Source organism: Aedes aegypti, chromosome 2, assembly GCF_002204515.2.
Source record: "Aedes aegypti strain LVP_AGWG chromosome 2, AaegL5.0 Primary Assembly, whole genome shotgun sequence".
In the NCBI taxonomy this organism is placed as follows: Eukaryota; Metazoa; Arthropoda; class Insecta; order Diptera; family Culicidae; genus Aedes; species Aedes aegypti.
In genome coordinates, this window is record NC_035108.1 from 334,387,280 (window position 1) to 334,414,186 (window position 26,907).

The following is a 26,907-nucleotide window of genomic DNA, read 5'->3' on the forward strand; positions in this document are numbered from 1 at the left end:
TTTTGTTCAGGTTTCATCTATTAAATGTTGTAGGAAGTCATGATACAATCATCGTTGTTGTAATTCCAGCAAATTTATTCTAATATTTAGGCTTTTTTTATAATGAACCTTAGATAAATTTTCTCATGTCAGATTTATGCATAGAACAATTTTAATCGTTATTAAAACTGCCATCGACAGTGCCAAAATCTAGCTGCAAAACGCCCTGAATTTTAGATTGAGAATATGAATCATTCATAATATCAAGTATTAAAGAAGATTCGCAAAAAATATTTAAGTAATTATCGGGCAAAAATATTAGCTGAACTAAACTGAATGTTCTTACTTCGGGTTGGTAGAATATTCTACGGACCAAATATGAGAAGAATCTTCGAATCCTCCGCGGGCCGCACAAAATGAATCTTAGAAGAATGTCCGCGGGCCGTACGTTGGGCAGGCCTGCTCTGAACTCATCGAGAAATATTTGTAAAAGGGAATGTAGGGAATTCCTGGAGAAACTTCATGAGGACACCTCCGACGAATTGATTGAGAAATTCATGGAAAAGTTTCTAATAAGTTTAATGGAATAATTACTCAAAAAATCCATAAAGAAACACCTGTGCGAATTCTTGAAGGAATGTCTAAGAAAGTGGCGTAATTATTCCTAGAAACATTCTTCTAAGATTTTCTGGAATAAATAATTAAGCAATTTCTCAAACTCTAGAATAACCTATCAAGAATTTTCTATGAAGAATTTCTTTAGAAATATTTGGAAGATTAAAAACTGGAGAAATCGGTAGTGTAACTAGAAGACTCTTTGAAATTTTTTATCTGACAGCAGACGTCCGTGGACTTTTTGTTGAGAAACGTGGCTCTAAATGATGCCTGAATATTCGTCTAGAGGTTCCTTGAAACTATAGAATACACTCATAAGAATCTTTGGAGCCTCAAAAATTCAGGTTTCACTGCAGGTAAAAGAATGAATTTAGAGACTATTTTGCCGAAAAAAGAGACTGTAGATTTCCTTTATTATCAATAGAGTATTATTAGAGACTTGTATTAAAATAGTGACCAAGAGACCTGCTACCAGTCCTCATATCTGAAATACTAACCTAATTTCCGAGGGTTGTTCACAACAATTAGATAACGACAATGTACAATTTCAAATAACCCAAATAACACTGCGGAACACGTTTTTGTCTCCAGCATCAAAATATATCTATTTACTTAATTAAGGGTTGCTGAATCCATTGCCGTTTACAGAAATGTCATAGCACGTCTAGTTTTTGAGATTTTGGTTGTTGAAAATGCAAAAATTGACTATTTGAACCAACTTGCATGCAAGTTTGCTATTTTATAAGGCAATTTATTTGCTTAATTTGCCACAGAATTCAAACTTTATGTGTATAACAATACTTATCATCAAAGTTTATAACACTTTTGATGCGACAGTTAGTTTTTGATGGTTTAGAAAAGTATTGTATTTTGCCATATAAGAGAAACGAAGAATTATGTATGGAGGCTGCAAGTATGTTGAAAAAATCGATTTAATCCATATTTAATCGTGAAATTTCAACACAAAATATATCTAAAACGAAAGTTTAAGTCCTCTTTTGCATGCATGGTGGATAAGATCACAGAAAACTTTTATAAAATATACTTAAAATTTTAGGTAAGTATCAATAAAACCAATGTTTTATACAACTTTGGCGACCTTTAGCTAAAACTTGTAACGTGCTGGGAAATTTTTGAGAACGGCATCAGATTCAGCAACCCCAAATCTACTAGAGACACATAATTTGATCCTTGAGATCCTTGTTGCGCTGTGTAATTTATTGAAAGACCTCAATCGTCATCATCGACGTCTTCATCCACCACATCGACCTCCATAATGATGTCCGAATCCTGCAGAAACACACCAAACGAGTGCATCCGCAAATGCTCCTCGCACGTCAGCTTATGAGTGAACTCCTGGCCGCACAGTTTGCACTCGAAGTACTGATACTTACCGTCGACGAACACCTGGTATCCGCGTTGGCGCGAAATAAAGTCATGCCTTTCCTCCACGGTGTGATCCATGTCCATATGCTGTTGAATGTGGCTCTGATCCGTGTACGACTGGCCACAGAGAACACACACAATCGGAAACAATCCCGGATGAACGCGCTTAAAATGTGCTGCGTGGTCCTGCTTCGGCAGCCACTTCTTACACACCGAGCACGGTTTCTTCACAAGCGGTAAATTCTGCCCGGGTTGGCATTCCAGCTTCTTCAGATGGGTGAGCAGTGTCCGTGCTCGTCGGAAAATACGGCCACAAATCGTGCACGTGTTTTGGCGCGGTTTTCGCATATGGTCCGCCCGGATGTGCTTGACCATTTCGGCCCGATAGACGTGATCGATCAGACAAATCCGACACTCGTAGTATTCGGCATTTTCGACGGCGATGGTTTTGTACAGGCACGGCCCCAGGGATTTGAACTCCGTCGGATTGTGGTGAATGTCCACGTGGCACTTCAACTGCTCCTGGGTATCACATTTCGTTTCGCAGAGCGCACAGGCATACGGGGTTTCCTCCGGGTGGTAAATTGTTTCGTGCTCCGTGAGAAGCTCCTTCACTTCGAACACGTGGCAAAATCGGCACTTGCGAAGAGCATTCTGCTCATTGTGGTGTCGCTGAGCGTGAGATTTCCTTTCGTTTCTGGAAACGACGACGTTACACTCGGGACATCGGTATTCAGTTGTGGACCGATGAAAAGCCTTATGCAGACCCATCGTCGGAACATAGACGTATTTCTTGCATACTTTGCACGGTTTGAACAACCAACTCGTTTCGTTGGGGTGCACTTTTTTGCGATGTTCAATGAGTTGCTCCAAATCTTCGAAATTTATTGCTGGTCCTATGCATTTATTGCAGCGGAACAGTTTTTCGGGGTTGTGCGTATTGATGTGTTTATTGTAGGCGGATTCGTCTTTGAAGTCACTCTCGCAAAAAGTGCAATTCTGCAGCAGCTGGTGGCCACTGAGTTCCGAGTGGGCCTTGAAGTCTTTCAAGGTTCGATACCGTGCCGGGCATTGTTTGCACAGAAATATATCGAAGGTTCCCTCCGGGCCTCCCATATCGGCTTCAGTGAGTTTGAATTGTTTCTTGATGGAAGGCACAGTAGTTCCGATCGAGGATTGTTGCTGATTATACCTAGAAAAATATGAACGAATTACAAAGTGTTTTTCGAAGTTTTGACCAGATCTGAGTCATTTCACATAAAGCCATTTGACATTAAGGTTATTTGCCATAACGGTCATTTTGGCCCAACGGACTTGTCATAATAGTGGCGAACTCGCCATGGGCGAAAAGCAGCTTAAATAAAAATAAATTATAATCATTTGGAACAACGGCCGCTGGACATAATATCAAATTATATGTTAGGTAAGAGGGTAGGACATTTCACATAAAGACGTTTCGTATAAGGACGCAAGCATGGGAAATTCACTCACTCACCCGAACGCTACCGATAAAATATCTGCAAAGTATCTGCTGCCACCGAATGTTCAATGACTGCCGAAAGCTGCTAGGGTGAGCGCAATCCCGAAGAATCGTAAACGATTGAGATAAACCGAAAATGAAAAGATATACGGAGCGGAGAGAGCACCTATCCTCTCTTAAATTGGATACACGAAAGAACGCGCTCGCCATTCGATCACTGAAAGCTTCCTGCAAAATGTACAGATTTTGCGTTCACTGAAACATTTCGCCTTGTGTATTACCAGTCAGTGAACGCTCTTCAGCTCTCAAATACGAATGCCACTCGTGCGGAATCGGAATGTAAAGAATCATTCGCTACAGCAATTGGATGCCTTCGGCACAAGGAGTCGGTAGTGAATCATTCTGTTGCCGTTTTTGTCTAACTTGTCGCTCGGCGAACAAGAAGAAAGCGCATTGAAAATTGAAACACTCAGCTTGGTCGGAGAAACGGCAATCTTGCTCTTGACCGCTTGTGGATGTGAGCGAGAGAAATGCAATATTCGAGTGAATGTTTCCCATGCTTGTAAGGACGTTGTTTGGCATAATGAGAATTATATGCCTTCTTCAAAATAAAGTTCTTCTATGAAACTGCTCTATGCAAAATGTCCGTTAGGTGAAATGGGCCACCTTTCAATAATTTAGGGGAGGAGTTGGAAAACAACATTGAAATAAGTTTATGTAGGTTTATTATTTAAGCATCATTCAAGATCTCATAACATTTTTTTCTAAAAACCATCACAATTAAATTTAGAGACACCGAAATTCAAATCCTCTAAATTTGTTGCCCATAGAGGTGCGGCCACAAGTACAATTTATCCCGTTTATTATCATAAATATGTAAAATAAGTATTGAATCCACGTTAAATCCATGTCTCATGAAATTGCATTGTATAAGGGTAAACACTACTTCTCTTGGCAAATTGCCTGATTTTTCTATGAAAACATAAATCAAAAGTGTCGAAAATAGAATAAGATAAAATAATTTTATTCTAGCCATACTAGAAGCCTCTTTTCCGGGTATAACGGAAATCTTTTTTATACTGTCCTCTCGGAAATTACATCAACATATATTGCAACTGCAAATATTGTTGCTAAAAGTAGCTAAATATCTAGCATTGATTTTTTTATCAATTCTTATAACATGGCGGTGTCTACGCATTACACAACAGTTGAATTACCAAATTTACGATTTCCTATATCCTCTCTGTAACGTTTTCTTCTACGCTAGCAGGGCTAGTAGCGACAAAGAGCCTTGAAACAGGAATTTTATAGAAAGGGACCAAACAAGAAGCAGGAAATACTTGTAAGTTTTTTTCCTCCCAGAATCCGACCAGACATCCAACACTTATTTTTCTGAGAATTTCTTTAAAGATTCTTTGTGATATCAAAGCAAGTGTTGGTCTTTGTATGTTTTATGATTAGCTTTAGAAGTTCAGAATATTATTCAGGCATTTGTTCAAAGTTTCTTCAAGGAGGTGGTAGTTGGTCCCTAGTGATTTATCCTACCTCCGTTCTGGTCACGATCTTCAGATTATCGTGATTCGTCAACATTCGTATTGATAAAGTGGAGGGACATGGTTGAAATGGAGTTTAAAAGAAACGAATGTCAGAACAGGTATCCACCGGCGACGCCAAACGGACCAACGTAATGTGGTGTAATTTGGGATTTGTGGATTGAATACTGATATTTTTTGCCAAGCATCAATATGGGTGACTTTCGAGGATAGCGAAACGTAAGAGGGGTTAGGACAAGGTTGTGGATTTACTGGGTAAATCCATCACATTGGGGTTATGACTCTGTGTCTTGTCAGGAATAGGGTCTGATTGGTATGGTAGTATGCAATAGAGTTCGGAATTGATAGACAGACTTTGAGGAAAGAAGTTTTGAACGTAAGGTAGCAGCACCTTGGATCTTGGAGGGCGCAGGTCTGGAGAGTTGGGCAGCTGTTCATACTAGGTTACATTACGTAGAAAGTGGAATCTGTTTTGCCGTGCACAAATTATGGGAAGTATTTGAAAATGTTTTCTTGTTCAGATTGGGTAACGCAAGAGAGGATTTTTAGCTCTGCGTTATATTAGGAGGATATTATAGTGCATGGTCTACTGATGACTGTGTATTTTAAGGGTGATCGAATGAAAGCTTTGTTGAGTAAAGTTACCGTTGAATTTTTGCAGTTCGTAATTGTTTTGAAATGTTTGTCGGACAATAAGAAAATTTTCTAGGGTATTTGTTTGGATGCTAATGCATTATATTGATAAATCTAATTGTTCGTATCACAAGCGAAGCATAGCATAACACAATGTATAATGAAATTAGGTTCGAAGAAAGGATTAATATTTGATCACTTAAACTTTACGCTGCAAGATATTCTTAATCGTTTTTCTTTTCTTCTGATGTACAGGAATAACTGGTATATTTAGCTAAAATAATGAACAATCATACGCATAGAGCCTACGGGTCATGCAGTTAGGATTGAAATTAAAATAATATTGCGCATTTCTTTCACACCACAGGTTTATCGAAGAAGTTTTTGCATGTGCGGAGGCGTTGGTAGAGGTGCGCGATTGCGTCGAGTCGGGTCGGTGTTTTCGGCGGACTCATTTTTCGCAAATCGAAGAATGAGTGCTCTGAGGGCATCAACATGATTCGATGAGGTCCCACACTTTTATTTGCGCTTTTGCACTTGTAAATGTCTTACTAAATAGGAATACTTTGTGTTAGGGAAAGTGCAGGAGAATAAAATATAATTCATTAGAATTTTCTGATAGAGGCAGAGTTCACATGTTACTTAGGTATTTAAAAGCAAATGAGAATCACATTAAATAATAGATAAACACTAATGGTCATATTTTTATATTTTCATTTCATCGCGGTCCTCATTGCTCGAGCGGAGACGACAAAACTCGAGGTGGATAGAATCGACGCAACTACGACACGGAAAAGAAACAGATGAGAAACTATCGATACATTTATTCAACTATAAAAACCACGTTTTAACGTAATGACTTTATTTCTTCTCGTTTCAGCAATCCAACAACCAAACCATCTCTACTATCTTTTCATTTCCTCTTCGTTACATTTATAGTCCCTCTGGCACTGAATCGAATGACGCATTCCGCTTTTTATTAGCGATGTCTTTGCTGTACGTTGAGCATGGTGTCGGAGGTGATGTGCTGTGTAGAACATCGGATGTTCTACACGGCACGCCACTTCCGGCATTTTGTTTGGCGTGCGGGATAGGCAGTGCTAGTGATGATATGAAGGCCGCTATTCGGTTTAGTGCCAGAGGGACTATATCTATTTAATGTATCTGAAGCTTGTGGGACCGCTTTAATTCCGGCGCCTGCTTGTGGAAGATCCCGGTGTGCTAAACGGTATAGGACATGTTAACGGGGGAGGCTTGGTAGGTCCTCACCCAGCCCGTGTCTAGATGGGCGGATAATTGTCTGCCAGGGTGTGGATTGAGCAATTACAATTACAATTACAATTTGTTCAAAGTTTCTTCAAGGACTTCCCAGGGAATTTCTGCAACATGTTCACTGAACATTGTTCAGATACATTTAACCCTTTCATGCCCACGACTTTAATTGACTATCTCTTCATGAAAAAAGCATATTTATCAAAAGCGCCCAAACAATGTTGAAAATGGGCTTAAGTTTCCGAAATCAGTTTCACAATGTCTTGTTGTTCGTTCTTCAATAGCAAATTCGATTGTTTATCAACAGTTGTACTATCCGTACATCAGTAGCCGCTCATGCTGCCGTAAAAACTAGTGTAAAAACGGATTCTTAGTGTAAAAATTCAATCTTTTTCGCATGGATATCGTCTAACAACACCAAAAACTTTCAAATAAAGTCGCCTGACATCATTCTCATTTGCTAAAATAATTCTTTATATTAAAAACATTATACCCTGTGAGCGACTATCAAGTAAGCGTTTATGCAAAAAAAAAAAAATTACTAAATTTTTAAAAATTGTTCAACTTACCCTGATTTTTTTATGGTCAAACCACAGCTTTATTGCTGTTGTAGCTGTGGTTTGATCATAAAATTATTAGGGTAAGTAACGAAATTCGAAATAATGTATATTCTAGTATGTTCGTCATGGAATCTTTTAACCGTGAGCGGAAATAGGAACACTTCGATAAAGTAACAAGTATAATCATTTTTTTTTATTTACTTTAATTTGCCGCTGATTGCCTATACTTTGAGCTACATAGTGACATGTATGGATCGGCTCAATAATTATTTTATAATACACATTTGATCACATTAATTCCCTTAAATGAGCGGAATCTGGTGCACTGAGGGTATTATTGAAATATTTAGTTGACTGTTGGATTGATCTGATGGGATTCTACTCAAAAACAAAATCCACAGAGTTTACTACAGTTTTGGTATGCATAAAAAACCTGTCGAACATGCAGTACGCACTACTTTCGAGCATGAGCGTTTACTACATACGGGTGAGCTGTCAGCTGTCATTGCTGCACAGAAAGAAGCTTGAAATCATGCAAATAGAGGGAATGCCATATTTGACTTTTGCGATTATAGCTAGAAATCCGTATCCTATGAAGAAATCTTGAAATTACAAAGTTATAGAGTTCCTAGCATTTTTAAGATTTCAATATTAAGATTCTGATGAAATTGCGTTGGAACTTTGAGCGTCCTCTGCGATTTGTAATTGTATTTCGAATTCCGATGATGGATTTATGTTTGTAAGTATTTCTGTAGTGTTCTCATTATTTCTGACAGTATCCCTGAAATTCCTAGAATTAATAAAAAAAAATCACAATAATGGTTGGATTGAGGAATGTTTTTTTGGAACTCTGGAAGGAATCTTTAGGAATTCCGAAAAAAAAAACTTATGAGTGCAGTGAGATTGCGGAGTTTCTTAATAAACTCAAATTTTGCAGGAATCCTATTGAAATCTCATAAATTCTTACAGAAATACCGTCTTAAACGTATCGTGAACCGGATTTCTGATATTCCCACAAGAATCCCAGAATGGCTTTGAGAATTCCAGAATTATTATGAACAATTCAGAATGCCTAGCACTATCCCAGAAAGGAAAGCAGAGAATGCTCACGTAAAATTCAGAATTACTTTATAAATAGCTGAATTCCGTCCGACATCCGAAACAATAAAATTCTCGTAATTCCAAAATTCGCAAAGAAATTCAAAATTCCTCCTTCCTATAGAATCTCAAAACTCTTTCCGAAATATCAGAATTTCTACGGAAATCCCGAAATACCCTTAAAAATATCAAAGCTGACATAATTTGCCCATGATTTTTACTCGAATTTCAATTATCCCATTCAGTAAGTAAGGGAGAGTTGACTGTAGTAACTGTTGACTCAATTTCGTTGAAAAACAATGGAGCTCTGGAGCTACCAGAGGAAAGAGAGGGTTAAAAGCTCAACCAAGTATATCTCCAGAAATTACTTCGGGGATTTCCTCCTAGATTCGATCAGGCATCTAGAAAATCCTTTGAATACATAAATAACTATTTTGTTTTTTTTTTTTTTAATTGAGTGCTGTAAATAAAAAAGGATTATTGATGTGATAAAATACCTCGATTCAAACTTTTCCCAACTAGTTCTGTAGGTGCGCTGGCCATCAATAGTTCCATAAAGAATTTATGTTTTAGTCGACATTCAGATCATGATTTTGATTAATCGAAGTTAAAAATGTTACAAGTTACCTCGTTTGGCATTAGGTACATGATATATAAATCACACTGTAACCAGGAAAAGAGACTATAGGGTGTCCCAGAAAGTATGGGCACGACTTACTGCCCCTCTTTGCACAACAGTCCCATGTTGGAAAACGACAAACTTAGAAAAAGACGATTGAAATGTGGAAACAATTTCACTCCATTTTGAGTCTCTATTTGGCCTAAAATGTGTTAAATTTCTACATATCACTGAATCTCTTGAGTACACGAACAAACCTAATAAATTTCTTTTAAATTCAAGTTGAAAATTTGCCTTAAAATGCAGAAAAATCGTAGCGAGACTGTTATGCGATTATATACAATATAATATACCAATGTATTTGCATACAAGTCCCATCATGTTCATCGGCTCGTTCGACAGCTACTAAAACACTCATTGTTATTAATGCACTGGTTGTTTTATTTGCTATTTATGTTCTTTGGCGGTAAATATTTAGATCTTATAATACAGTCAACTCTCCGTAACTTGATGTTAAGGCGACTATCGAGTTAGGGAAATATCGTGTTAAAGAACACAAAATCAGGGTAACTTTGGTTAAAGGGACCATCGAGGTATCCATGAAAACCCACATTTACTTCTTCTTCTTCTTCTTTGTGGCATTACGTCCCCACTGGGACAGAGCCTGCTTCTCAGCTTAGTGTTCTTATTGGCACTTCCACAGTTATTAACTGAGAGCTTACTGTGCCAATGACCATTTTTGCATGCGTATATCGTGTGGCAGGTACGAAGATACTCTATGCCCTGGGAAGTCGAGAAAATTTCCAACCCGAAAAGATCCTCGACCGGTGGGATTCGAACCCACGACCCTCAGCTTGGTCTTGCTGAATAGCTGCGCGTTTACCGCAACGGCTATCTAGGCCCCCCCACATTTACTACACGTTCTATAATACGATACCAATACGGAATAGCGAATTACGGATAGTATACTGTATGTCCATGGATGAATCACCATAAAAAAATCGGATTGAATGCTTTCTCAAAATACACGTCATGATGTGGAATGCGCTTACAGTCATGAGTCCTAGTCATGAGAGACCCAGATGATCATCTTTTGGATAATGCGGAAATGGAAACCGAAGGAAATGATTCGAGATGTTCCAGAACAACCTGAATCAGGGCGAATCTAGCTAATCTGATATGTGGGAGATCCAGAATGACGAAACCAATTTTTCAGGCAACTTCTGTAAGCCTTGACCGCAGATCTAAAATACAGTGGCTCGTGGGATGTGCCGAGCCAAAGTCTTTCTGTATTTTCCCAATAAGCAGATGAAGAAGACGATAATTGCTGATGGTTTTTATATGGAAATCTTGTTTTCGCGTTGAAAAGTTTTTTTTTTTGCACACTTACAATCAAGCACTCCTTAAGTCAATTTTACCAGTTATCGAAAAACGCAAAAATAAGTTTTAGTTCCATATTCCTGAGCACCAGCAAAGAATCATTACAAAACTTAAATAAAATATGTAGAATGATCTTTATTTAATTTTTTTTGTTCCTCATTTATTTTTATTCTTCTCGTGGTTAAGTACGGACATAAAAGAAGATTAATATTTGTATAAGCCTTATCTAAAATAAAAATCTGTAATGCATCGTAATTGAAAATACATAATTATGTGTGACATGACATGCCGTAAACAAGTGTGTATTAAATACAGTCTAACCTCCATGAGTCGATATCTGAAGAGACCAGAGACTCATGGAAACATCGAGTTATGGAACAGAAGTGCTTTGGAATGCTGTTTGAGCCAATCATCATAGTTACCATGAAAGTTTGTTTAAGTATGGTTCCATGAGTCAATATTAAGACATAGAACATCGACTCATGGAGGTTTCACTGTATAATTGATTTCCCTTTACTTCGTTACACATAAGTGAATAACTAGTAGTACCGAGAGACCGTATGTAGTACTGGAAGTGGTATCCATTCTGAGCCCGACCACTATACGGATTTTGATGTGACTGTTATGCGAATATTTTCAAGATGGGACAACACAAGTGGGGTTTGTTTTTGTACAAGTTAGGAACAAAGTCTACTTTTTTAGCAGTTTTTATCGATCTTCTGACGATGTTGTGTTGATTTATGCAAAAAACGCAAATCGGTCAAAAGTCGACATGGGACTGTTATGCGATTATGGGCAGTTTACCACACTGTCATTTCGAGACAAATGCAGATAAAAATCTGATTTTTTACACATTTTATTCTTTTACTTATCAAGAGTAGATTTCGAATTTTTCACATTTTTTTTCGCTACCTGTTTGTTGATGGTGTTACATTCCTTATCAGTTTTTTCTGAGCGACTTTGTTGTACGTGTAAATTTGTGCTCGATCATAAAGTACGTAGGGGGAAGTCCTATATGGCCGGACAGCCTCTATGCCCGGACAGTTTGAATTTTCCAAAAACGAATAATGATATTAAGATTTTAGTATTCCAGGATTATACCAAAACACATTTTTGCAGTGTATACAAACTATGACGTTTTCATGTCCAAACGTAAACAAACAGTAGCTGTTGAAGTGTCACTCTGATACAATCTACCAAAAAATGTGAAGCGATAAAATTTCATACAAGTGTAGCCACAAATGTTTCCTATAATTTAAGCTGAATTGATTGACTTCAGTAAGTTTTGCATCAATCACAATGCAAAATGTATTTAAAAATGTAAAATTTCAAAGAAAAGCAACCTTTTTTGTACACCATTGCAAGTCCTCTATGGCCGGACACCTCTTGTCCTCTATGACCGGACAGTGAAAATGTTAACCTAATAACTGGGATCTAATATATAATTCGCTTTTTTATAAATGTAGGGTACAAAAAACAAACAGCAACAAAAATAAAGCTTAAACAACAAAACTTTCGGTCCTTGGAGGCCTTATAAAGTCTTGTAAACATGATGCTTTTTAGGTAAATGAGCGCACGAGAAGCAGCCACAAGATATAATGTACAGTCATCTCTCCATAACTCTATAATGAAGGGACCATCGAGTTAGGGAGATATCTTGTTACAAAATACTAAACCAGTGCAAATATGCGATTGAAGGGACCATCGAGGTAGCCATGAGCACTAAATTTTACTAAGGTTTTCTAACTATATATAGAGATACGGAGATCGAGTAAGGGAGAGTTGATTGTACCTAAGAGCACACTTCAACCTGACAAGTAAATTGTGCAGAACTATAAACGCGTTGAATTCCCGAAGACATTTTCATCTGAATACAAGCAACCGCTAATGAAGCATAGAAGATGACGATCTGTGGCGCTGATCCAAAAGGAGTTTATGGAACTGATCTATGAATTCGCTAATATGCTTCATACGCTGTACATCATGCAAAAATTGAACCTACAAGGCATGTTCTGACATACGAAGCACCCTTTGGCCTTTCTGTGGATTTGATGTAAACTTTGATGGTGAAAATTAAAGTGTCCGAGCATAGAAGACACATTTCAGTGCACACAATTTTTTGGTACATAATGTAATCCACCATAAAAATGAATTGTAAAGGTTTATTTTCGTTCTCATGTGAGTTTTTACTTAAAATAATGTGAAATTTTTTAACTGTACAAAAATTAACGGTAAAACTAATGTAGATTTTGAAATATTACAAAAAAAAACATAAAGTGTCCGGGCATAGAGGACTTCCCCCTACAATAAAAATATAATAAAATATATTTAACATCAGTAATCAGACTATCAATCATTTCATTGATTTTTTTTTCAGGTGTACTTAGCTGGAGCTGTATGACAGCTTCGTTGTCTGTGCTGGACCCCGTAGTGCAAATTTTACCTCTACTTTTGCCAATATTTAGACGGAATAGGCTATGTTGCCCGCTTTAACACTATTTTGGATGAATATTGTGCAGAAGTAGTTTTATTAAATTGTTTTTGCTTCAGTTTCCCTCCCGTAGTCATGTTTGTATAGTCATCCTTTAGTTCTGAGCAATCGGATTTTTATTTACGCATGGAGAAGCGACATGAAAATAGGGTCGGTGTTCCCTTAGTGGACGGTCCCCTATAATCGCACTAGTGGCTTTTTACGGCCGTTTCGCTGGTAATCGTAGTAAAATAATTTTTGACATGAAGATCAGTAGCTATTTATCTAAGAACCATTGACACACAGCTCGATTTTGTTCAAAAAATGATCGAAATAAATAGTTTTGCTTAAAATTTTAGCTCCCTTGGACCTATAGTTAACCTATTGTTCCTATAGTAGCACTACTAAGAGAAACTATTTTGTTATTAAACAAAATAGTTGATAAATTAGGAACTTTTTTACATCAATCGAACGCTTTCAATCCACACTTCAAAGGAAAAATATAAAAGTTTTGTAAAAATACGGTTTTGATTTGTGTTTTGCCTATTCCGTGAGGCTAGTGCTACTATAGGAACAGAAATTAGGAATAGTGCTACTATAGGCACATGTGTTCGTATAGTGGCACAAGCGATAATAAATACAAAAACATGAGTTTTCTTATGTTTCATAATTTTTCCACAAAGCCAAGGTATAAAGCTTTCAGATGATCTAAAACTAATTCCGCAGGCTTTATTTTTCGATTTTATACGAATATTTGTTCTTAGCTATGCGGCTAATGGTACATCGACCCTATATGTTATTAATTAATGCATTTCTTAGAAATAACATACAGAGCTATGTTGTAGTAGTCTATGTTGACAAATTGTAGCACAGATGTCATCTCCAAGCATCATTTGACAATGATAGACAGAAAATGTTAATTATACAGAATGCGGAAGTATATCAAACGATAGCGATAGGGAGATCCTTTTTTCCCGAATGGAATGAAGGTTATTCAAGTGAAAAACATGAAATGTACTTCCATCTATATGCGAACAAGAACTATCTGAAGTGCCTCGTCATTGTACGTCATGTATTCTCTAGTATTTTAGTCGTTTATGCTACTAGTCTGAAACGTGATGTGTTATACTATATGAATAAATTTCAAAATATGAATCAAGTGTTTGGTTTTAAACTGAGACGAGACTCGCGAAGACGGTCTTCTTTTTCTGTGATTGCTGAGTTTTTTTCTTATTCCACTTGTGTTTATACCAATTATGCGCATGCTGTTCAAATCCTCACATGAACTTCTCAGCAAAAAATGATTGAGTTTGCATCACATCGAATCATAGATAGCCATTTGAGTGAATTTTCATGCCAGCAAATGTAGCAGACATTAGAAATAATTAATCTTCTGCTTAGATTTATCAGCAACTTTGGAAAAAACTGCTCCGCCGACTGAGGTTTTTAATAACAGTTTACTTTGAACACAATACTTTTCACTTTTTCAGCCATAAAAACGGTGGGCTGCATTTGACGTTTCGTGAGAGGGGAAACTGGGCTACATATGACGTTGATATTTTTCCTCTTCGCGAGTCTCTCTCAGGTTTTAAATAGTCTTTATCTTCCGAAGGTCGTACTGGAATGCTAATCAATACAATACATTTCTAGGATGGTCTATGTTGCCATCTTGTAGTACCGAATCCAAGTTGTAGATAATTAACATGAGGAGAAGTATCAAATCTAAATGTACTGTAAATGTGTTTGGTGTGGTCATCGATGTGCTTTATGTTCGTCTTATTGTTATTGTTCTGAGATCTTCTCAAAATGAGAATTCAATTGAATAAGTTAGTTTACAGTTTGGATAGACCAAGTTATTGGTTCGGTATTATTGGTACGGTATTATGAATATATAGGGGGCTGAAATGATATACAATATGTGTTCGCTAAGAACTAAAAATGTTACTAACCCCTTTCTTAGTATACCCACCAACGCATATGGATCGTTTTTACCTCAGTTTGATGGTAATTCGATCCGTGTCCGTGCTGATCTATGTGCTTCGGCTCCTAACACGACGTTTGATACATACGACAGACGACTTGCTCCCTCGTGATGGTGTTGTTGTTAATTGTTATACATGAAAAGAAAGAAAGAAAGAAAGAAAGAAAGTTATTAGTATTAGGAATAAACAGGATTAAGTGAGTTTTCATTGAATTACATTTGACTACATCGCTGATTATAGTCAACGACATCGGAAACTTTATGTGTTGACTGTTGATCTAGTTTTTCCTCAGTCCCGTTGGTCAGTATTGCTAAAGGTCCTTTTTAACATGTACTTGGGCAAGTTGAATATTTTAAGTTTACTACTTTTGTCATGTTGGTCAATAATGATTTTGATCAGTTTGTTTTATACATCTATTCATATTCAAATCTGGTCTCGTCTGTTTTCATTTAGAATCGTCGTAAATACATTTCTATGTGTTAAAAACTATACTAGAAATAATAAAGAAATAGAAAGTCATTTTTTATTGTCCGGATCCACTTTTCGGTGACAAAATAAAGCTTCATCGTGCCTAAGCCCTATCTATTTATTATAATTTTGCGAGAATGAAGTTGTTGTAGTTTTATGATACCAACATAATAAATGTGGTTTTTTATTATGATTCTAATGAGAGAAGCATAACAAATTAACATTTGTGTCACATTCTACTCGATGGATCCTCAGTCATTCTCCTCATTAGTCAATATTATAACCATTTAAACAAAATCTAACCTATCTGCATCAAAGCGTGGCTACGGCTCCTGTTACCCCGATGCCTGGTAACAGGATAACCGTTGGATCACATCCGTAAGATTGATGCATCTATGCCAGATGGTTGATGACGCGGCATTAAACAAATATTTCCTGATGTGATACCACCACGACTGGACATGTCTTTGATCCCATATACAGGGTGTCCATTCAAAATCAGTTTTCCAATTCCCGGATTTTTCCCGGATGCTCAAAATATTAGAAAACAAGTGATCCCGGCAAACTTTCACCTTCATTCTCGTTCACGGCGGATTCAACTTTCGATCGAATTCTATTCGTTCGAATGCATGGCCAACTTGATTTTGCTGGTGAAAACGGAAATGCAAAACAGTTTTCGATCGAAAGAGCATTCGAGCGTAAACAAGAATAGGGGTGTTTGTCTTGCTATCAAGTAGGATGTTGAAAGGCGCTACTAGACTCCCATAAAAGGTAACAGATTATTTTTCAGTCGATTTTTCGGCTAATCTGGAGAAATTTCCAAAACTTTTCCTTTACACAAACAGCTCCTTGAATTCATAGGAAGTTCAGAGAAGTTTTGAAATTATATGAACAAATATCTAAATTTAGACTATATTTCCACGAAAGGAAAAAGTGCAATAGCCAATTCATTAAATTCTAGAATGCCTTCGGAATTAGACATAGTCCATGGCTGATTCCCGGAAAAATCTTGAGCTGGTGAAACACATGTTGTAGCCAAGGAGAGGTCTTTTTAAAAGAAACGATGTTCCATCAAAAAACATTTTATTGTCTTCTATGCACACTCCGAAAAAATCATGCGATTTTACGTCTTTTGGATGCACATAAAAGAAGCGAGCCAAATGACGTGAATTTGTGTCACATTTTAAAGACGATGGTGTCTTATTCGGGAAATGTCAATCATAGCGGCATCATTTTCATGTCCTTAATCATGTAAAATTACATTTATCTTCCGATACATCTTTCAGAACCCATTTTTACGTCGTTTCATCACTTACATCATGCGCGTTCAGTCATAATGTGAATTACGTCCGGAGTGATTTTCATTATTTTTAAGAGTGTGACGCTGGCTAAATTGTTTGACATACATCCACAAAGCAGCTTCCAAGCAGTTTTTAAAAGATATGGTCGAGATTCTTGTTAAGAATTCAACAAAAGTCTGCCTAAGAATACCTTAAAGACCTCGCTATTGAATTATTCATCAAAGAACTTGCCATGAATTCACGAATAAGTTTACAGGAAATTTGTTGGGATTCCCAAATTGGGGATGATTGGAATAATTTACTGTAAATCTGCAGAAATCGATAAAAATCTTATCAGTCAAATTAGTAAGCCTGACGAAGCTTCATCATGAATCCTCATCAGTAGCTCCAGAAATCCTGTCAAATGGAACTCTCAATGAATTTGTCCACAATTTCTCAACCTCTACAGATCTGCTAAGAATTTCAAGAAAAATCAGCCAAGGGTCTTTTTCTAGAAACAACTAGAAACCTTATTAGCAATCTCCTTATGACATTTCCAGTTATCTCTCGAAGAAATTTCAAGAGATTGGTCAAATGTCGCCTCGATTCCCCTTAGGATTTCTGTAAAGATCTCGTAAAAAACTTGTCATGAATCTAAATGGAAATCTTTCAAGCAGTTCACCAAGAATCTCAGCATGAATTCCAATGTACCCAATCTAGAGATGTTTTAAGGATCTTATTGGTGTTCCATGAAATCTCCTTTGAATTTGTTTAACATTTTGCCACCGAAAATCTACAAAACATTTCACAAGAAATCTGTAAGAATTGTTAGGAAATGTACCCAACAACTCCCCAGAAAATCAACACTTATTTAAACGGATTTAAAGAAAATCACTAGAAATCGTTAACTATTTCTCTACCAAATCAGTTCAACTAGTCATGATGCAAAGTACAAGTTGACAGACAGCCTTCTGAAAGCCTCTTGTCAAAATTTTTAGTTTTATCTCGAATTGAAGCAACCCGGTCTTCATATGTTCGAAACACATATTTTCCCGGCGTATTCTCCAAATTCCCGGGTGTTTCCCGTATTTTTCCCGGCCATTTGTAATTCCCGGGTTTTTCCCGCTTTTCCCGGATTTCCCGGATGGATGGACACCCTGCATATAAGTGCTAATGGGGTAAGCCCACCCATCGCGGCAAGATTACACGTCCTAGGGGAGGGATTTCATTTAAAATTTAAAACTTAAATATATGAAATGTGAATAGAAACCAGAAATCCGATTTCTGCTGTGGTCGATTTTTGAAAGGGTCAAAACTAATTCAGTTTATACCCAATAAAACATAAAACAATCTTAAATTTGTGCCTATTCAAAATTATAGACATTTAACATAGGTTAATTTAAAATGAAATAATTTTATTTACATCGAAAATACCTGAAAAACTATGATTTCGTGAAACTATCGTACGTGGAGAGAAAAAACTAGCGATTTTTCAAAATTTTGCCAATTTGTTAAATGTTTCCTAGCAAAGCCAAACAAAATTTTCAACAAAAAATCTTGTGGAACGTCTTAGATACAATGTACTTGAACTCACCACATCGAAGGATTTTGAAAAAATCATTCATTACTAGTTGAGTTTCAAAAAAACTCTAAAATAGGGTCTGTGTTGGCTAGATAAGAAATAATTTTCTAAAATTGAAAATTTCAATGTGAAAGTTTATTTATTCAAACAAAATTTTCACAGGCAGCATTTAAAATGCCCCAAGGAAAAATACACAAATATAAAAATATTAATTTGTTTGAAAAAATATTGTGATTCTCATTATTGAAGTCGTGCCCATGCTTTCTGGGACACCCTATAAATATCGTATAACCTTAAATTCCTAAAACGAAAAAAGAATAATGTTACGGTTCTGTTTGGTTCGATACGCAGCACGTAAAGATGACCAGCTTACCTGCGTTACAGGCACAAAATTTAATTTTAGATATCTTCAAGAAACTATCCTAGAATTTTTCTTAGGATAACCACACAAATAATATTTGGGTTTATTCTACGAGTGGCGTGAGGTGAGAATTGTCGGTCTCGTATAGCGAGGTGACAATTCTCGATTCTAGTGAAGTGACTCTCCATTTGATTTACACGGCGAGTCACTTCACTCGAATCAATAATTGTCACCTCGCTATACGGGACCGAAAATTCTCACCTCACGCCACTCGTAGAATATACCCAATCATTTCTCCATCAGGACTTCCTCCAAGATTCCCGTATGAAACATCTTCCATAATTCAACCAGTAATTTCTTCCATGGATTTCCTACACAATTGTCGTTCAGGATATCCTTAAGTTGTCAACCAGTAATTTTCCTTCCTAACCTTCAAAAATTACTTTGAGATTCTTTGAGAATTTTTTTCAGGAAGATTTTTCGGCATCCTTTTAGGAATATTTCCAGGGAAATTTCATGATTTTTTTAGAAGGCAACCTCTGATGAAACATGTGAAACTTCCATGAAAGAACGTCTGATGAACTACTACTTAGAGGATTTCCTCGATTACTAAGATAATTAAACCTATAATAATAACGGGTGTTCAGTAAAAAATGCGAATGATATTTCAATACCTTTCTGTAATTAAAGTAAAGAGCCGATTTTTTTTTCTTTCCAAGGCGTTGAAACAGCAAGCACTCCGCGAGGGTTCGTGCCGAAAGAAACGAACCCGACCAATTTGCCCCAGTGTCGCGACATGTCGTCCCATTGAATTTTTTTCGGTTCCCTTAGTGCCCTAGTGTACAAAAACAATTGGCGGCCCAAGGATACGAAACAGTTGACCACAAGGATTCGGAAGGTTGACTTCAGTGCGGCCCTGCATTCTTTTGAGAGCATCGCGACTAAGTTGTGTCGTACAGCTAATCAGGGCCCCTTCTTCAATATTCATGGACGTTTTTTGAAGAATGAGCATTTGGTATATTGTTAATAAAAAATGCTAAATACACTGAAAAATATTTTTTTAATATTCGACTTAAAAATTTTTTATTGAACACCCGTTATATGACGGATTTTTGTAAGAAATTCCTTTAACATCGGAAGGAACCCAGGAAAAAACATGAATATGAATGACCTTAGAAAGCACCTCTATAACGTTTTGGTATAACGCTTAAAAAAATGCTTGGTATAACGCTGGTACGCTATAACGCTTAAAAAAATCTATGGAGATTTTATTCCAGAAATTATTCGAAAAATGTTTAGAAGACCTGCACCAGAACTCCTTGAATGAAATGCAGTAGAAATTCCAGAAGCAACTTCTTGAGTTATCCCAGTTTTGAGAAATCTAAAGTTTTTCAGATGCATTGATTGTAAGCTGAATAAGGAAAAAGGTGACTTCAGATACCATTTTGAATAAAACCGAATCTTTAGAGACATTCCATTAAATAAGAGACACTTTTTAAAGATTTTCCTTAAAATAATTACTATGTCTCTAGAATGTGACTGTCTGCCAGTCCTGTATAGTTCAAAATTTTGCCAAATATCTGCTATGCAAAATGACCTTATGCCAAACGCCCCTCTCCCGCTTCGACCAAAATATACTTACTGCACTAGCTCCTCCGAGTGTTTTTCCTGCAGATGCTCGGCCACTTGCTGAGGCTGCGCAAAATGTTCACTGCAAAAGCCACACTTGTACGATACGGGAACTAGTTCGTTTGGCGCTATGGCAGGACCTGTCGCTGCTCCCTGACCTATACCATGGTCGTAGATGAAATGCGCCTTCAGATTCACTAACGTCGCAAACACCGAAGTACACAATCCGCACTCAAGTTTTTGTTCCATGATTGTTTTCTGATGGTCCGTTATATGCTTCCCGAGCTGGATCAACTTGAGGAACGTTTTGTCACATTTGCCACACTGGAAAGGCCCGGTCGTAGCCGTTTCCTGCAGCGCATCTGGATGTGATGCTTTGACGTGATCGTACAGCTCGTTGATGGAGAGAAATCCCGCGAAGCACGTGGTGCATTGAGACATTCGGAAATCGCACGTTTGAAGATGGACTGAGATCGCTTCACTTGGTATCAGCTTGCAGCATTTATTGCAGATGCTATAGATGGGGTCCTCCTGCTCAGTTACAACTTTGTTTCGCTTCCGGCGTTGCGTCGGCCAGTTATCGAAATAGTTGTCCCGATAAATGTTGGGAAACTTCCCCGAGAAGCTTATTTGACCGGTAAAGTCCAGCTCTTCGGCCAATTCTCGTGGCTTCTGTCGCGAAGCGTACGATTCATCGCGTGCCAATTGAACCACGTTGCGCGGATTCAGCTCATCCGATGCCTCCAAATCGGCTGTCGTTTGATAGGTCAATGATATCACTTGCTTCGTTGAGCTGTGATTGATGGTCACTTTTCCGTTGGGATCGGAAAAACGCTGCAGAAGAGACGACAGTAAATCATAGTCCAAATTGGGGAATGCCTCCTTCATCACGTACTCCCGGATATGAGGGTCTTCTTTCAGTTTCCTTCTCACCTCCAGGTCCTCTTTGGACAAGAAGGTCGGCTTTGGCTTCGGAACGCTAGTTGGCGTTGATCCCCGTAATTTACGTAACAATTCAGAAAAGTGCAGTCCCGCATCCTGTTTCGTGATTCGGCCTTTGTTCGGCGTGAATGGGAAGCTTTCCGATTCACCATTCTTTGGCAGAAACTGGTTGGGCACGGCGTATGGTTTCAATACGTAGGAATTGCCTGAAATAAGAACAAGACGATGATGAACGAAGTTCAAATTCTACTAAGGACTGTACATTTTATGGAGTGAACACTTTCTTTATAAAAAAATGATAAACATCATACATGACATATCATCCATATATAAGATCCAACAAAATGCTTTTGATTGAAGAACTATTTTTTCATAAACTATTAAGGAAAGTTGTTCAAAGCTAAACATTACTTTTCGCAAAACAGAAATCATCTTGTTTAAGAATAAATTATATGTTTGGAATCCCGTACTATCCAAGGACTGGTAGCAGGTCTCTTGTTAGAAACTTGGTCTCTATTTTAATGCAAAGTCTCTATCTTTAATAGAAGGTCTCTAAAATCTCTTTTTCAACCAAAAAGATTTCTAAAGTCGCTATTTTCCTTCTCCTTGCAGTGAGATCTGAATCCTAACCAGGAATTTCCACAGGGATTAATGTGAAAATTTTCCAAAATGCTATTCTAAAATTTCATCCAGAGATTCTTCCACTACTTCCAGTTTCACACCGATTTTTCCAATAGTTTATCTAGCAGATCATTCGTAGATTCCTACAGGAATATTTTCAATGTTCTTTCCAAAGGTTTTTTACAGAGTTTTTGAAGAAATTCATTAGGAGTTTTTTTTTCAGGAACCTGCACAAAAATTACTCAAGGAGTAATTTAATGTGCTCAAGAATAGCTCCAAAATTCTTCAAAGAAACTTGTTAAAAACAATTTACAGGAATTCTTAGTAAATTCGACTAGGGATTCATTAGATTTCTCAAAACACATCTAGACATATTTCAAACATTTCATCCACGAATAATCCTGCAGTTCTTTCAAACGATTATTATTATTATCTTAATTAAAGTGAGTTCAAAACAATTCTCTAGTAATTTTTAAAGTAAAATTTACGTGGATTCCTCTAATTTTTACGTGAGATTCCATACCAGCAAATATTACAGCTGTTATTCCAACAATTACACAAGTTTCAGCTGTTCAAGTTTTTGCAAGGATCGCCAGAAAATCCTGCAGGATTCTATTCAGGGAGTCAATTGATTATTTTTTTCAACAATTATCAAAGCAATTCATTTTGAAAAACCTCAGTAGGGAGTTTTCCAGAGATCCTCGAGTTCACCACGAATTTCTACAGAAATTCCATCAAATTTTCTAATGCTTCTCAGATTTTTTTGGGATATCTACTATAATTACTCTACAATTTCCTGGATAAAATATTTGAATATGGATAAAAACTTTGACATCTTTCTTGGGAAATTTCTCAAAAAATTTCTGCTGGACTTCCTGAAGAAATCATATGAGGAATTTCTGTAGTAATTTTAAAAGGTATCTTTAGAAAGATTCTTGAAAAAACTGGACGACAATTCTGGAGGAAATCCTAAGAAATCCGCGAAGCACGAAATCCTAGCAAAAACGATAGGATGAATTCCAGCATTTTCTTGAGAAATACGTGAAAAAATCCTTGGAGGAATTATTGAAGAAATTCATGGTCGAGTCTTTGGAATAATTTCTGTGGTTATCCTTAAAAATATCAATATGAATTCTTAAAGGTATATTGATCTAATTCATGGAGTAATTCCTGAAGAAGCTTAGCTTAGAGTGACTACACATATCAATGGTTGCTATTCCGTGATTGACCGAAGTCAGTGAAAATGCACAAAGAATCAACTAGAAGTTCGGCTGGGATTGGCCATAATCTTCTTCAGTGTGCATAATTCAGTGCCTCTATTTATACAGGGTCAATAACGGCGCCGGCCACGTCCTTGCAGTCAGGTGGGAATGGGGGAAGGAATGTTAGTGTGTGACCTTTGCTATTTGGAGACCGTGTTTGCCTCTGCATCTCCACAAAGGTTACTGGGAAGGATGTTTGTTAATCGGAAGGATCGTTGGGTCACAGGATTCACTTTGATAAGCGATTAGACCATGATAAACAATGATTTGTGAGATATATACATGCTTATATGTAAATATAAAATTTTCATATGATATGAACAATTTCTATGTAGAGGAAAATTATGCCGACACTTGAGGTGACGAACCATTCAAAGTTTGTTGAACAAATACCTTAATGTAACATTCCTACAGCTGTCAGGGCGAAAGCATGTGTTATTATATTTTACTCATTTGAAAAGAAACAAAAAACTCGATTGGTTGGGACATCATAGAACACTCTTATTCTTATGCCGACACTTACAGTGGCGAACCATCCAAAGTTTGTTGAATAAAGTGAACCTTTCGCGAGTCTACACTTGTAGTGTCGAACCATTCAAAGTTTTTTTTAATTACAAAAATGAAAGTAAATAAGAGGTGTTCTGAAAAAAATGTTAAACATAAATAAATCATGAATCAGAGTTTGTGTCGACACTCACAGTAACGAACCATCCAAAGTTTGTTGAAAAATCATATTTGCGTCCCACCATTGTAACGATTAAATGTGCAGTCATACATGTTTTATAGATTAGAAATAGTAGCATGAAACGAGCTCACCAATTGATCCATTATCCTTGACTGAGCAGCCACAATCCACTTTCAGCTTCACTCGTTTGCTCGGCTATATAAAAGCACTCAGAAAAAAAGGCGCGCGACCCGAAAAGGAAAAAAAAACTGACAACTGCTCGGGCTTTCTTGACGCACTGCCCAGGAGCAAGCGTCAAGGTCGAAGGATCAAAAAGTACTCTTCATGGAGTAATTCCTGAAGAAGGCCGATTAATGAATGAATTCTTTGGGTGAATGCTGCAATTAGATTCTAATGAATTTACTGGAAATTATCGTGAAACAATGTATATTATTGTATTACGAGCTGTAAAACTTGTAATTTCGAATAAAAAAGATGAAAAATGTTCATAGAAAAATGTCTGACCACATTTAAAAAAAATCTTAAATCTTCTGATTCCTGTTTGGATTTCTTGTTGTCTCTGTTTAATTCCCGTGCGGTCTCTTTTTGGTTCCTGTTCGATCTTTTCTTGGTCTCTTTTTTCCTACTTCAAAGGCACTCAGTCGCTACAGCCCTGTATCCTACTGAAGGCAGAGCTTTTAAAACTACCAATAATATTCCAAACTCGGACACTAGATCACACTAGTGGTTTTTACATTGAGGGTGACATTTGCTGAAACATCATTATTGTACGTCCAGCAAAAAACTAAAATGAAGAACGTGTGCAAAATTGCACGTGTGCAATACTATAGAAGTGGAACTACAATGTGATACTTTTCTAAGTTATATTATAGCGACGCTCATTTTAAATCAACATCCAGCGGCGGCGGTAACGCGCAGATAATATACGCGCAATTCAAAAGCAACTTCAAAATTTAAGTAGGCTTGGATTTTTTTTTCGTTTTTCAAGGACGCGAATGTTCCATCTTTGCTAAAGCCTGATTCGCTGCTGACAAGTAAGGCGGCATCCACAAATTACGTAACGCTCTAGGGGGCGGGGGGAATAGACTCAAGCGTTACGGCTCATACAAAAATTTAAAAAAATCATACAAAAAGCGTTACGGAGGGGGGGCGGGGGTCAAAAATTTCCAATTTTAACGTTACGTAATAAATGGACGCCGCCTAATTTCTCGGCCTATCTTGATGCATGGAAAATTTCTGCAAGGAATCGATCAAGGAAGCGCTTTTTTTCTGATCGCAGTACGCAGTTGACAAGAGATGTCAGATCAAATGGGAGTCGCTGTAGAAAATTTCTGCAAGGAATCGGCGAGAAATTTATTTAGCGATTCCTGTTCAGCAGCAAATTAGGCTTAAATCTGAAACATTTGGCGTTTTTTATTATCACTGCGACGATATATCAACATTTTTAAACAATCGCATTCCGTGGATTTTTCTTGCAGAGCACAATACACATAAATTCGAGAGTAAAAATTATTATAAAAAAAGAGCATTTTTCAATGATTGCTGTTTTTTCTGAATAGATTAAGAAACTAAGAGTAACCTTTTCATTCAAAAGCCTTGGAATCTCTATCGATGTTAATATCATGGGCAGCTAGATGTTACTAGTTAAAATCGGTGGAGATTATATCCCACCCTACTCAAAAGCATGTCGAGGTAGTAAGCCAGATATGTATTTCGAAACAATATTAAAAGATTACAACCTTTTGTATTGTTGGCCTTACAGATATCTTTGCAGACAATCAAATAAATCACAAGTCAGATTGAAATCAACCATTTTCTAATTTGGATTGGATATTGAAACGAAGTATTGATGCTTTTTTTTCTGAATTAATGTAAAAATTGGATTCCCTGACAATCCAAGTTTTTCCAGCTAGTCGACACCCTGACTATATTAGTAAATTCTGTTTATTTTATTTTTGTTGGAGAAAGGACTACCATGTGCAACTTAAACGTGTGATTTCCACTGGGCTGCAAAGATGTTAACGGCAACAACCACAATCGAGGCGTTACTATGGGAAACGATCGCAGCAATCTGGGTTTTTATACTTTGGAATTTTAAATAAAATTTGCTCTCTTGGCATGTAGTCTTCTAGTAGTAAATACGTGTTTCATTTCCGCCCCCTCTCAAAAAATGGGTTCAAATAATTGTTACGATGTCTTAAAATCTATTGGTCATATAAACTTGATATTATTCAGAAGGTTTCTTATTAATGATGTAATTGAAGGACAAGCAATTAAAAAAAAAAAATATTTATAGATTGCCAAATTTTTTAGCCAATTTATAATAAAAAAATTTGGTAATATTTGGTTTTGTTTTTCGTTTTTTTTTTCAAATAAGTCGAAAGGGTTCATTCATTTATTTCATAACGCTGAAATTAACCATTTTGGGCACCCACCCACCCCCTTGTAACCCTTTTTGTATGAATGTTATTCAATTTTTGTATGGGCCGTAACATCGCTAGGACACCCACCCACCCCCTCTAGCGTTATAAAATTTGTGAATGGGCCCAAAGATGTACAGAAACCCGATTTCAATTTCATTAATAAATTTAAAAGATAAAGCATGCAAAGTGTCCACTTTATAACATGAACAGTCCTTAGTTGAATGTTTTTCTCTTACTTTGCTTGCAATACTCGAAGTTATCCTTCATAAAATGCAGACAACAAACTGCCTCCCGACCAACAATTTCATTCGGGTAACGTGTCTTCTGTATCCACTGCGATCGCAGGTTTGGGTCCTCCGGAAACGGGTAGAACTGATGATCTTTGTGGGAACTCGCTGGAATCGGAATAACATAATTTTGTTACCGCTACAGTCGAGAGATTGCCTTTTCACTACTTTACCTAAATTTCTGCATAGAGGAACACTACACCATGTGAAGACCATCGTAAATTACGATGCAATATGGCTACAATAATGAACAGAATAGATTAAAACTAGGAAAATAATATTCCGAATAAGTCCGAGAATAATGAGCTAAACAAACTTCGTTGCTTGTTGGTAAATAAAT

At 37.0% G+C, this 26,907-nt stretch overlaps 1 protein-coding gene and 1 long non-coding RNA gene across 2 annotated transcripts; one reads left to right on the forward strand and one right to left on the reverse strand.

Moving 5' to 3' along the window:
• Positions 1 to 1,791: 1,791 nt before the first annotated feature.
• On the reverse strand, positions 1,792 to 26,907 carry LOC5578314 (zinc finger protein 420). The gene is made up of 4 exons (XM_021845994.1): positions 26,741 to 26,907; positions 26,517 to 26,675; positions 20,361 to 21,495; positions 1,792 to 3,172 (listed from the first exon to the last, which is right to left on the reverse strand). The coding sequence occupies exons 1-4, from the start codon at positions 26,781 to 26,783 to the stop codon at positions 1,825 to 1,827; spliced, it is 2,685 nt and encodes an 894-aa protein (XP_021701686.1). The 5' UTR covers positions 26,784 to 26,907; the 3' UTR covers positions 1,792 to 1,824.
• Positions 13,850 to 14,844, forward strand: LOC110676799. Its single transcript, XR_002500732.1, has 2 exons — positions 13,850 to 14,211; positions 14,631 to 14,844. It is a non-coding gene; the product is annotated as an uncharacterized LOC110676799 (long non-coding RNA).

What these genes read in the sequence shown, in the direction of transcription:
- LOC5578314 (XM_021845994.1), bottom strand. Translation starts at nt 26,783, where the DNA reads ATGGTCTTCACATGGTGTAGTGTTCCTCTATGCAGAAATTTAG. An exon ending in TCCTCTATGCAGAAATTTAG is followed by an intron (nt 26,676 to 26,740) that starts GTAAAGTAGTGA and finishes TTCCGATTCCAG; the next exon opens with CGAGTTCCCACAAAGATCAT. An exon ending in CTTCGAGTATTGCAAGCAAA is followed by an intron (nt 21,496 to 26,516) that starts GTAAGAGAAAAA and finishes TTCTTATTTCAG; the next exon opens with GCAATTCCTACGTATTGAAA.